The 13515-nt window shown below is 44.1% G+C and overlaps 1 protein-coding gene across 4 annotated transcripts in view; it reads left to right on the top strand.

Moving 5' to 3' along the window:
* Positions 1-5019: 5019 nt before the first annotated feature.
* Positions 5020-13515, top strand: part of LOC147417518 (Chlorophyll A-B binding family protein) — a 71859-nt gene continuing 63363 nt past the window's right edge. The window contains exons 1-3 of one of the 4 annotated variants that reach the window (XM_086507531.1): positions 5020-5323; positions 5405-5485; positions 5573-5739. In XM_086507531.1, coding sequence (XP_086363657.1) covers positions 5264-5323; positions 5405-5485; positions 5573-5739 — 308 coding nt within the window. In that variant the 5' untranslated portion in view covers positions 5020-5263. The remainder of the gene's footprint in view (positions 5324-5404; positions 5486-5572; positions 5740-13515) is intronic. The other 3 variants (XM_086507532.1, XM_086507528.1, XM_086507529.1) reach the window with 3 other exon arrangements.

Here is a 13515-nt window from a genome sequence, read left to right as displayed (position 1 = left end):
GTCGCTTTTGCTTGGTGAAGTCTATTTTTTGAAAAACAGTCTTGATATGTAAATCCAAAAACTTGTCCATTTATTTGTGGATAGACTCGTTGGAGAGCAGCTTCAAACTTCGCCATTCGATAAGCACTTTGTCACACTTTGTCCTTTGCATCACTTTCAAGGAATTGCTTCATGATGGAAACGCATAGAATTTTCCATGTTTTTGGGGCTTTGCCGTTGCCACGAAGACTAGCCCACCATTGACGAGCAGATCTCTGGAAGTGCATAACTACATGGCATAGCTTGGACTCCGTGAATCCCTCGTCTCCAAAGGCTGCATCAAATTGCTGCATGAAGGCCAATATCTTGTCGGTAGCACCAAAGGTGCCATCATAGGTGAGAAAAGAAATACTCTTTCCTCCCTCTTTGAACTTCTTGAGCTTTTGAGACCTTCGCCATGCAGGGTAAGATTTGCAATGTCCTCCCCTCTTGTATTTTCTAGGAGAATAATAATTGCTTTCGTCGGAAGAGGAGGAAGGTGAAGAAGAGGGTAACCTCTTTCTTACCGTTTCCTTCCTTTGTTTCCTCTCTTCCCTTTCAAAGTGACGAGGAGGAGGAGTTGGTGATCGTCTAGACTACCGTCTTCGTGTGGAGCCACATCTTCAGAGGAACTTATGGATTAATTACTTTCTCATTCTTTGGATTCCTCCTCTCGTATGCAAGAGAGTCTTCTTTTGGGGTTCTCATCAAGAGGCCTCCTAAGCTCTCTCTCCTTTTGGTGAGGAAGGGAAATTTCATAAGCACAAAGTTGTTGATTAACTTCGGCTTACAAAGCAGGGTTGCCCATAGCTTGCTGCAACCTAGTAACAAGATACTTGACAAACATGGGGGCATCATCTTTAGCACCTTCATGTGCAAAATCAAAGTTATCAATGTTCATTCTACTCTCTTGGTTATTGTCAGCCATGCTAATTAAATTTATGTATAATATTACTTTGTGCTTTGAAACCCTCAAAAACCTTAGTCGCTACTCTTCTTTACCTTTGAAAATCAGTTCTCAAGTAGCCACACCCGTGGTTTAGACACGGTTGATTGCAAAGACTACTGGAGAGGGTTTAACATTGCTCGATTGATTATAGTTCCTGTTGAGCTTGCTAGTAGCTCAATAATGGTTAAGCCAAAGTCAAGCCCTAAGAGACTCCATTATTAAAACAATAGTTCCCAACAGTGTACCTCGAACTAATTCCTTCTCAACCAAGATAATAAATCGTTGTCCCACTTATCCTATTGCAATAAACATGCCCAACCTTTCATGGAAAACTTAAGGACCTCTCTTCTTAAGCAAGAAAACAGAAGCCAATAGCTCTGATACCAATGTAATGGAAATGGCCTATGGACTTCGAGAATAGCGAAATTAAGAGAATTAGAGTGAGCATTTTTATGAGACTACTTTGAGAACATAGAGGGTGAACTTAATTAGCGGTACCAACATAACCATTATACTTAATTAACTTGGCATGAACAATACTTTTGCAAGAGAGAGAATCAGAGATCTTGACAATAGTTGAGGACCGGATTCATGTGGAGCCGGCACACCTTCGAAGGTGGAGAGAGCTAGCGGGGAATAAGGGCACGAAAGAGGAAGAAGAATCATTCATAGAAGAAAGAAATAGGTCCTCACTTATCATCACTCTTCTTGCTTAGCATAGCATAATAGCATAGTAATGAAGATGGAGAAGATGTCAAGCTTAAGCATTGAAGCATGGCTCTTGGTTGGATTTGCATTCCATAGCCAAGAGTGTTGGTGTAGGCTCTCAACTTCTCAACAAGCTTGGAGAAGGAGATGGAGTTCTTGCACCTTCATCAAGTGAGAATGTGTGAAAAATGAGTGTGTGAGAGGGTGTATACCCCCAAGCACACCCCTTGCTTGCCTTGGTCGACCCCTCCTTGTAGCTCAAGCTTGAAGCTCATTGGACCCCTCTAAACCTAGCCAATCACATGCACAATGCATTTCAAGCAACATGGGTAGTCTTTGGACAAGTGTCCTCCTTACCCTTTTGAGAGAGAGAGCTTGAAAATATCTAGATATTTGTTGAATTGAACTAAGGACCCCTATTTAGCCCCCCTTTAGCCAAGCCAATAGGATTTAAGCATAGGGAGAGCATGATTGTGTCCATGTGCCCCTTGAGAAAGGGGGTGCCCTTTGGGTGAGTGGGAGGTTAAGTCAAAGATTCCTCTAAGTTTGGGGCTTTTCCCCTCCTTTGTAGGGTCTCTTTTTAACTCAAGCCCCTTACCCTCCCATGCATGGGAAGCTTCTCAAGCACCTTACTCATTAAGCATGACAAGCACCTCAAGAACCTTAGTCAGCAAGCACGACAAGCACCTTACTCATGAAGCATGACAAGCACCTCAAGCACCTTAGTCAGCAAGCACGACAAGCACCTCAAGCTTGGGCCGGGTTCCCACCCCAAGCACAGTCCTAACTTACCTAAGGTCTAAGGACTTTTAACACTAACCTTTGGAGGTCTTTTATGAAGCTAACCCTAAGGTCTTTAAGCTCCATTAGTTGGACGTTGCTCTTTGACAGACTATCTCCTTTTGGACCCCTATCGAGATGTAACCATTTCTCCTCTTGGTCCCCTGCTGAGATAAGTCTAGAAGCACTTATTCCACATTGCTCTTTGGTAGACAATCTCCTTTTGGACCCCTATTGACATGCAACCATCTCTCTTTTTGGTCCCCTGCTGACATAGGTCTAGAAGCACATGTCTCTATTCTAACTCTTGTTCCCGTTTATTCTCCCACATTAAATGATCAGTTTAATATGAGAAAATCATTTGGGTTAGCTAGATATTAGATTTTATGACACATGGTCATCAAAGAATTACGTACCGTATGCTGCTCATCGAGGTTTTGCTCCTACGTACCAAAAATTGTGTTTTGATTTTTCATTATTGGTTTTCCTCTTATTGCACATAGGCATGATATCGCACAATAATTACTGGTTTTCCTCTTACCGCACAATGATTGACCAATTTGGTATACAAACATATTTTATTCCATGTAACATTTATTATATGTCAAATGTCATTCTTGTATTTGAAATCTATTTTTCTACATCATGGTTTACGCAAATTTATGATTTTTGATCAAGATCCAAAGATTTGTGGTGCTTTCTAGACCACTCTTTTTGAAAATCTAGACACTCCCCTTGATTTCACATCATCTTTTCATCTTAACTCTAATGGATAGACTGAAGTGACTAAAGACACAATTATTGATTTGTTGAAAGCATATGTGCACTCATAACATATAAGGTGGGAAGATTACTTACACATTTTTCAATTTGCATGTAGCAACAAATAAAGTGGTATGATTACTTACACATTTTTCAATTTGCATATAACAACACCACTCAATCTGCAAATAGGAAACTCCTTTTGAAGTTGTTTATGGACATCCAATCCTTAAACTAGATTCTCGATTGTTTAATTCTGTTTTATGATAATGTTCATATTGCCATAAAACACCCACAAGAACAATACACTAAGCATGCAAACAAACACTGCAGGAATCATGTTTTCAAAGAAGGAGATTAAGTTACATTGAGAATTGAAAAGTGTAGGATTCAAAGTGTTGATACTAATGCCTTCGTTAAACTTGCTCCTTGCTTTTACTATAGACCGTTTTGTATCTCACATGTCATCAAAAATACTTCATCAATGATATTTCATTCAAATTGTATTTGCCTTCACAATGGTACATACACAATGCCTTTCACATTAGTCTATTAAGACCATTCAAAGGACCCCTACCATCTCATCCTGTTTATGATGAACCACCATTACTAAGAAGAAGCACTTGTCTCTGACACTATAGTGGATCAAGAAACCACCACTTCTCACACTGGCAAAGTTTATAATAGACATCTCTTACCATTTAAAGGTAATCCTAGAGTAGATGCCCGCTAAATCTTTGAGAAATTCTTTCAAGGTTTTCCTGGCCTTCTCTCCACCGTGAATTCATCATTTATGAACAACTGAGAACAATTGGTATCTCTGGCGAGAGAGATGTTGTGATTTTGTCTGCCCTCTCAAGAGATTGACTTGGGACCTGGAAAATCATCGTGTGATTTAGCATCATCATTTAAATGATAGAATAACTGGACTTGTTTGTGTATACTTGGGTTCTATTCTTGTGGTTAGTGGTTTAATTAATATGTGGATGAATGGATTGTAGATTGGAGCTAGAGCTGCCATGGGGGTGCTTTAGAGTTCAAGGATTGAGGTGGGACTGTGTGTTAAGAGCCTCGTCCCGCCCAATGCTTGCAAGGGTTGGAGCAAAAAGCATTCTCATGTGCCATAAAACATTTCTTGCAATCACACAGCATTATGATTCAATCTATATGTAGGGTATGTGGTTGGTGTCAATTTGTTAGGGGTTGCATGGGTTGAGGTTGCCCTTATTTTGGAGGGAATCTATGGTTGGAAACACATGTGAGTAAGAATCTCGACCGTTGATCTAAATGTATAGTTGGTGTGAACTAGTTTGTGAACTAGCTGTGAGCTTTGTTGGCACTGCCGTAGGCAGTCACCAATGCAATGATTCAATTTTTACTACAAAAAGTGTGGCCCTGTATTTCGGGCCAGTAATAGTAATCTCCCTTTTAAGAGTTTCTCTCTCTCTCTCTCTCTCTCTCACGTCTTGTTGCTCCTAGAGCTTGCCAATTGTGAGTTCGCACGGGATATGGCAGCGGAGCATTTTCATCAGGCGCAGCTGCAAGACTCCTTGGCTATAAAATCTTACATCGCTGTGGCCATTATCGAGAATCGAGCGGAGGAGATACGCGAGAGAGAGAGAGAGAGAGAGAGAGAGAGAGAGAGAGAGAGAGAGAGAGAGAGAGAGAGAGAGATGCTTCTCTCAACCGATAGTGCCACTCGTCCGCAGGACGCCTTGTTAATTGTGAACTTGCTGCAAACTACGATACCATAACCATAAAGAATGAATTGGTTTGAATATCCAACCTCTTCTATCCTGAGTCACGATATGTTCAACAACGTAGGTGTCCAATATTGTGCCGAGCATAGAGCCTCCGGAACATTTGCGGGGCTTTAACGAAGTAGTAAAGTGCTCTTCCTCCTCCTCACCTTCCGGCTGTCTGCCAAGTGGTTGCAAACTAGAACAGCAACTTCCTATGGTGTCTGATGCTTCTTGGTGAGGAGCCTGGGCCCTGAGGCAAATGTGGTGTGCAGCTTGTTGGTAGTCGGACGAGCTAGAGTGGAGAATGACCCTGGCTTCATCCCACTTGCTGCAAGCCTTCCCGTGTGTGCACCCCCAACTGCATGTGCGTTTATTACGCTTTGCTTCTGTGTGACAGTATCCGCTCTTTTGTGGTTGATTTGGGAAAATAAAGCTCCTTTTACAGGGCCGAGTGCGTTTAAGCAATGCCCAACGGAGATATTTTGACAGAAGACGCGGTATGACTTGCAGGGCATCTTGGCAGGAGGTGAATTCAATTTGAGGGTAGCAATTTTTCAATACCATTCCGGCTTGTTGTGACTCCTGATCATCAACCTTCCTGCCTTGTTCTCAGCTGGCAGGCGTCCTCGTGCTCTCAGCATTTCCTTTCACGGTTGTGAAAGCCATTGCAAACAGTCCTCTAGGAAACCAGCTTCAAGAGAGGATGCAAGAATACAAGGCTAGATCAAAAGAAGTGGCAGGGGAAATCCAATCAGCAAAAAGAAAGGCCAGAGAAGAGAGGTAACCTCACTTTCCATTCTCAGATCACTCTAAAGGTAACCTTCACACAGAGTGAGATTATTTGCAGAATTTCTTAATTCATTCGCATAATTGGAAAGAAAGACTAGGAGTAGGGAGTACGGAGTGATGTGGATTTGCCAGCTGCGAGCTGCCTCTGCGATTCTTTGATGGGATTGCAAAGACTCTTTGGCGCATCTCCAAGTCATTCTCTAATTTGGCGACTGTTAGATATAGTAATTTGTAGGTGCAACAATAAAGAAATGTCAATAGGTTTGTCCAATATACCAATAATTTATCTATAATCTTTGGTGAAATTCTTTTCAAACAATCAATTGGTATCCTATGGGCACCAATTGTGTTGTTTTTCTTGCCAATTTCTATCTATCTGGGTATGAGTTTGATTTTATGGAGTGTCTTGTCTTGGCTGACGCTTGCCCAATATTTTTGTGTAAGTCATGCAATGTCAAACGCTTTATAGATGATCTTTTTGTTCCCGACATTCCTTCGTTTCAAGATTTTATGTGCTTGAATTCATGCATAGTTTGAAACATACGAGAAGCATACGCATACACATACACATACGGGGTTGAAAGTATGTTTCAAAGGGACTGCTTGAAACATACAATTTTGTAGGTAAGTATGCTATTAATAAAACCGTTAAAAGTTCAAACAATGTTGAACTTTCAAGCTACAAGTTAACATTAAACTTTCAGTACTAGCTTTTATTGCTCATAAAGCTCCATTGCCTGAAGAGAGTACTGGGAAGGGGGCAGCATGTCCATGGTGAAACCATGCGTCTGAAACCATGATGTCATCTGTGCATACCAGCATGAAGTGTCCCATTGAAGAGCTAACTGTCTGGAAGACTCAAGGGCCAGTCTAGCATATCTGTCTCTAGTAGTATCCCACAAGCTGTGCACAAAGGAGACTGATCTGGTAAGCGCCTCAATCTCCATAGGAGGGGCAGCTAGCTCTGCTCGAATGATAGCGTGGGGTACGGAGGCCTTAGCTTTGATCAGTTGAGAGATCATAGATACCAGGGGCCTCTCCATACGTCTCCAACCATCTTGGTAGAAGGTCCCCATGTCTGCACCCCATACAACATAGCTGAGGCTACTAAGGTATCAAAGAGCCATAACTTTGTCCAAGGTTCGTGGAACTGAACCTGCGAACCCATCCTCTCCAAGCCTCCCAAGGCCGCAAAAGCTCTAGTCAGTCTAGTCTTTGCTGCTCTCCCCAAAGAAAACCTTGGCCCAGTGAAGACAACGCCAAGGTAAGTGTATGCATTTGTATACTCTACAATCTCTTGACCATGTGTGAAAGTCAATGCTGATCTCCTGATCCACTGTGGTGTGGTGTTAAACACCATAACCTTGGTTTTACCAAGGTTTACAGACAATCCACTATCCTCTGCAAATTTGTGTAATGCATGCAACTGTCGCTGCATACCTTCTGGTGAGTCAGAGATCAACACAATACATTAGCATATAACAACAATGGGATCCACGCCCCTGCCAGCTGGGCACCTCTATCACCCTCTTTGTCAATGTAATCAGACACCTCATCCACATACATACCAAATAGAGTAGGAGACAATGGGCAACCCTGTTTCACCCCAATGGTGGAGTGAACTAAATCATATCCCCTCCGGAGTGCGTACATGTCCCATCACTGATCTGTATAGAGCCATAATCCCCCAAATCAACACTATGGGCACCCCCATCTCCTGCAGTCTGCGTATGAATCGAGCTCTCGGTACCATGTCAAATGCTTTGCGGAAATCCACAAAGCTACAATAAATTCGTCTCCCATGTGACCTGCCTTCCTCAATGATGGCTCTGAGTGTCAGAATATGATCAAGAGTGGAGAACCCCTCCTGGAACCGGCTTGGCCCTTTGCTCGTACATCCTCACCCTCTGCCCAATTACTCAACTGCTGCTCAAGAATGGATGCATACAACCGTGCCAATGTGTGCCCAACCATAATAGTGAAGTAATTCCCAGGCTCTGTAGGATCACCTGCTTTGAAGATAGGCACAATAGTAGACAATCTCCAAGTCTCAGGTAACCCCTCACACATGGCACGATTGAACAACACTGCAAGAACCTCTACCAACATATCTCTAGCATGTGTAAAGTGCTCTTCTACTAGACCATCATGATCATATGCCCTGCTGGTCCTCATCCTGTCAATGGCTCTCTTTACCATCTCAGTGGTAAAGAAGGTGCTGGTAGGTGGGCATGGCTCTGTAGGATCTGGAAGGGGGTCCTGTCCAGGAAACGTATATAACGATGAGGCATATTGGCCCCACACATTAGGAGAAGTAATGATTGGGGGAGGGGAGTGCTCATGAAAGAATCGCCATGCCTCTCCCGAGTCTCTACTCAAGAACAACTGATACAAGCCTCGCTCCATCTGGGCCAAGTAAGCTCGTTTCTTCCGTCACACAAGGCGTCGGGAAGCAATCCGAGATTGTCTGTAAGTGATGACTGCTAAAAGAAGATCCCTCTGAAGCTGGGCTCTCATCTCTCTGCACTCCTCATCATACCAACTATTCTGGGGCATGCTCCCAGAATATCGCCTCCGACCCGGCTGAGTGTGTGGGTATGCCTTTGATGCTGCACCTCGCAGTGTCTCAGTCAGTAAAGTGGTGCACTCCTCCATTGAGAGGCCAGGACCAGTTGTGCATAGACGGCTATAGATCTCCTCTGTATAAACTGAGTCTGTATAAACTGAGTCGGTCTCTGGTGTAAATGTATTACGGCTATGTGACCTATCTCCTGATGTCTGGGTTGTACTATACTGAAATGAAACAGAAAATGTCAAAAGTGCATGATCAACGCCCACTGGTCTGGCTCCCACTATGAAATCCTGAATACAAGGAATAAAGCTCGACTGTGCCATAACATAGTCCACTAGAGAGAGAGAGAGAGAGAGAGAGAGAGAGAGAGAGAGAGAGAGGACTAGGAGAATGGATCTCCCAACTACATGGATCGCCTACAGACACGCGTCGGACGAACCACCCGACCATAGCCACCATCCGGCAGCTCCCCATGCTAGGGCCAGTGTTCGAGGACGTAGGCGTGCACCTGTAAGACCGAGTGTCCCATACCACCCAGCCTCACCTCCTCGAGGTGACCTCGCGCACTCCTAGCCTCGCGGGCTAACCACTGGCACTCTGCCAGTGGGGGTCGATAACTGCAAATGAGGCCTTGGCCTCCCTTTTATAATAATGGCCGGCCACACTGGCCGTGTTCACACTACGTCCGCCCGGACACTGGACGCCCATCTTGACGGCATCTGGGCTAGATTCCCTCTCCCATGAGCGGGACATAACATACTTCCCCCCTTAAGAACCATTGATGTCCTCATCAATGAAGCGGGGATACTGATCCTTCAAAGCTCTAACAGGTTCCAAGTAGCAAACCTTTCAAATTGACCCTTCCATTTAATTAAGTACTCATCATAAGCCTTTTGACGCGAATGACGGGTACGATGATCCAAAACTGCCTCTGGTTCTCAAGGAATATACTCAGCTTGCATATCTTGCCATACATTTTCCTCGATAGGCACAACAACGTCGGCTTCGCCCAATTTCACTTTAAGGCGGCTGACATGAAACATTGGATGTACACTAACATCCGAAGGAAGAGCCAGTTTGTAGGCAACTTGGCTAATTTTCTTTGTGATCAAGAACGGACCACAATATCTAGCTGAAAGCTTATAATGCTTTCCTGTTTGCATAGTCTTGGAATCCTTGGGTATCTTCAGATAGACCCATTGTCCCACATCTAGAGTCCTTGGAGACCTCTTTTGAGTAGCATAAGTAGTAACTCGGTCACCAGCTGTCCTTATACTATCCTTAGCCAATTCGAGCATTTTTTGCGTGTCATACAGGAAATCACGAGCTTGACGTTCCTTGACTTTCTCTAAGCCAATAGCAATTGGGGATTTAGGCTCAAATCCATACATCAGCATGAACGGGTTAAATCCAGTAGCAGAATGCTTGCTACTATTATAGGCAAACTCTAACTGTGGAAGATACGTTTCCCAATCAGACTGCCTGTGAGAGACATAAGCTCTCAACACGTCCTCTAATGTCTGATTCATCCTCTCAGTTTGTTCGTCGGACTCAGGATGGTCAGAAGGCGATATACTCAACTTCGTCTGAAGATGAGCAAACACATCTCGCTAAAATCGGCCAGTGAACTTAGTATCTTGATCACTGACGATATCCTCTGGTAGACCATATAGCTTATAAAGCTGATCGACAAATAAAACCGCCAACTCATGGCCTTTTACTGTCGACTTGTTGGTATAAACTTTGCCATTTTTGTGAGTCTATCGACCACAACCCCAATAGCGTCATTGCCCCGACTAGTATTTGGCAAACCAACGATGAAGTCCATGAAAATACTTTGCCACTTGGCATCTGGGATTTCCAATGGGTGTAGCAGGCCAGCTTTTCTAAGGCGTTTTGCCTTATTGACTTGATACTGAGCGCATCTCTTCACATAGCTCTCTATGTAAGAGCGCATTCTTGGCCAATAGAAATATCGCTTGACCAAAGCAAAAGTTCTTTGGATGCCTGGGTGCCCAGCGCTAGGAACATCGTGGTATTCACACAAAATCCTTTGTCGAATCTCGGCACGCAGACTTTACCATTTCTGAACAATAGTCCACCTCTAATGGAATATTGTCGCTGTCTCGTCTCTCCAACACGACTCACTTGGGTCTCCGGACCACCCAAGCTCGTATACGAGTCATGCCCTGCTTCGACCTCGTTCCATATCTTGTCAAAATGGCCATCGGAATGACATAGCCCTCGGAGAGAGAGATAGAAATCCGTCGAGATTTCAGCCATAGACAAGGCATTGATCTCAGGAATCCTGCTGAGCGCATCGGCAACTCGATTGCTGGATCCTTTTCTATAACGATCTCAAAGTCAAACTCTTGCATAAGCTCAACCCATCTAGCCTTCCGGCCTCTGAGATCACCCTGATCACAAATATAGCGCAAGGAATGATGATCTGTCCATGCAACAAACGTAGAGCCATATAAGTAGTGCCGCCATTTCCTCAAGGCGTGGACATACAGCAATAAAGCTCCTTCTCGTACGTTGGATAACGCGTTTCAGCGTCGGAAAGCTTCTTACTTTCAAACGCGACAGGACGTCCATCCTGGTATAACGCCGCACCAATAGCATAGTCATTAGCATCCGTTTCAACCACAAACGGTTTGCTAGGATCCACAATGTGTAAAATTGGCGCAGTGGTCACCAAGTGCTTTAGTGTCCGAAAGCTCTTGTCCAGACGCCCATTCCAGACAACAGGGGGATTACCTTTACGATGAGGACCCGAAGTCTTCGGCCCTTTCACCCCCCCTTTTAAAAGTTGCGTAAGCGGAGCAGCAACTTTAGAGTAATCCTTGATAAACTTGCGAAAGAATCCAGTAAAGCCTAAAAAGGACTTTACTTGGCGTACATTCTTCAAAATGGGCCAATTTTCGCACTTTATCCAATTTTTTAGGGTCGACGTGAATTCCATCGCGAGTAATGATGTGACCCAAGTACAGAAGCTCTTTCTTAAAGAATTCACACTTAGAAGCCTTAGCGTAAAGCTTCTTAATTCTCAGTACTTCGAGAACAGTTCGTATATGCACTAGGTGCTCAGATAAACTTCGGCTGTAGATCAAGATATCATTGAGAAATACAACAACGAAGTTGCCTAAAAATGGTCTCAGCAGATCATTCATCATTTGCTGAAACGTAGCTGGAGCATTGGTCAAACCAAAAGGCAAGACAAGAACTCGTAATGACCGTAACGCGTATGGAAGCCTGTCTTAGGAATATCTTCCAGTTTGATCCGTATCTGATGATAGCCTAATCTCAGGTCTATCTTCGTAAAATACAACGCTCCATGGAGCTGACCTATCAGATCGTCCATGCGCGGGAGCGGATACTTGTTCTTGACAGTGAGCTTATTCAACCCCTCGTAATCCACGCAAAAGCGCATAGTGTTATCCTTCTTTCGAGAAAGTAACACTGGCGCTCCCTACGGGGACTTACTTGGTCAAACGAAACCCCTGTCGAGATAATCTTTCAGCTGCCGTTGAATCTCGTCCTCTTCGGTTTTACTAAACCGATAGGGTTACTTTGAGAAGGGCTGACTACCAGCCACCAACTCAATGCCACGATCGACTCCTTTTGAAGGCGGCAAGCCAGGAGGTAGATCATCAAGAAAAACATCCTTGAAATCAGTCATGATTTTGTGGATAAGGTTGGATTCGTCGGAATCCCCAAGTTGAACAGAACATGAAACATTTTTACGAAATTCAATGACAGAAGTGCCAAGCACTAATGAATCAAGCCAAGCAGATGGTACACATTGATAAAAGTCAACATCAGAAGACTTTATTGCTTTATACATTTCCACAGCAGTAACAACTGGTATTACAAAACCATTATTTACAGACTTCTGATTACAAAGCGACACAAATACATGAGGCATGTTCTGCTTAACAAAAACAAGAGAGTGATGTACATAGTCTATATACAATGAGTCTTGTTTATCATAAAACCATGGAATTCCTAAAATAACATCTGCTCTGTCCAAGCGCATGATGTGGAAATCCAGGTTCTCTTTGTAATCAGCCAGGTCGAGCGACAAATCTGGAACCATCCGATTCCATACATCCGTATCCACGCCACCAGCCATCTTCACGCGATACTCATGGTCACTGTTCCGCGTTCGCAGGCTCAGTTTCTACACCAATTTTGCATCCACAAAATTGTGTGAGCTTCCATTATCAAGGAGGTACGGTCACGTCGTGACCATTGATCTTCTCGGGAAAACGGAGAAGATCGTGCTTACCAAACACTTTGGTGCTAAAAGTACAATTAGTGCATGAATTGTGCGCTAAATGATGGATTTCAACTTGAATGACATCAGAGTTACCTGAGATCTCGTGAATCTGAACCGAAGGACGACCTTGCGGTTTTTGTGTCTTCTTCTTCTTGGGGCAATCCTTGATTTGGTGACCTGTCTGGCCACATCCGAAGCAAGCCCCCTTCTTCACTGCATCAGCAACTGAAGCATTTTTGGCTTTCTTCTTCTCCTGAGAAGATCTCGGCGGTGATTTGGACTTATGTTGGAATCGGGGTCGCTTTCTTGAAGCACCCTCACCGGATTGATGGTCTGCAGTTCTTTTCTTCTCATAATTTGCTCCATCTATTAAATGGAACGTCCTGGCTTTTGCCACTGCATCCTCGACGTCAGTCGGGGCTTTGTCCTTGATTAAGGCCCAACGGTAATCCTCATGCAATCCCAGCAGGTACATGTGCACAGCGTGCGTAGAATCCACCTTGCAGAAGGTGAGCGCCTCCTTGAAAGCTGTCATATACTTATCAAAAGACAGAGTTTTCATCAAAAGACTCTGCGGTTTGGCATAAGCTCTCAAAGGGTCCATTTCGGCGAAATCCCTCTTGAATTTCACACAAAAATCAGCCCACGTTGTAGGCTTCTCTGTCATGTCGCGCCACCAGGTAAGCGCCTTACTGCGCAGATAGAGAGGATTCGTCCGAATCCTCCGTTCATCATGCTCCCCATGGAGATCAAAGTATGTGGTCCACTGGTGCAGCCAGTTATTTACGGCCAGTTCCGTACACTCCTCCTTCTCCCTTGAGAAATTTGTAGTTTTGTACTGAATCGTGGCAGTCAGACCACCTTGTGAGCGCCCAAAAGAAGCAATCTGCATCCGCAATTGCTGGAGATGGGT

Source organism: Adiantum capillus-veneris, chromosome 30 (assembly GCF_014529385.1).
Source record: "Adiantum capillus-veneris isolate H3 chromosome 30, ASM1452938v2, whole genome shotgun sequence".
NCBI lineage: Eukaryota > Viridiplantae > Streptophyta > Polypodiopsida > Polypodiales > Pteridaceae > Adiantum > Adiantum capillus-veneris.
This window is presented reverse-complemented; position numbering and strand designations above follow the sequence as displayed.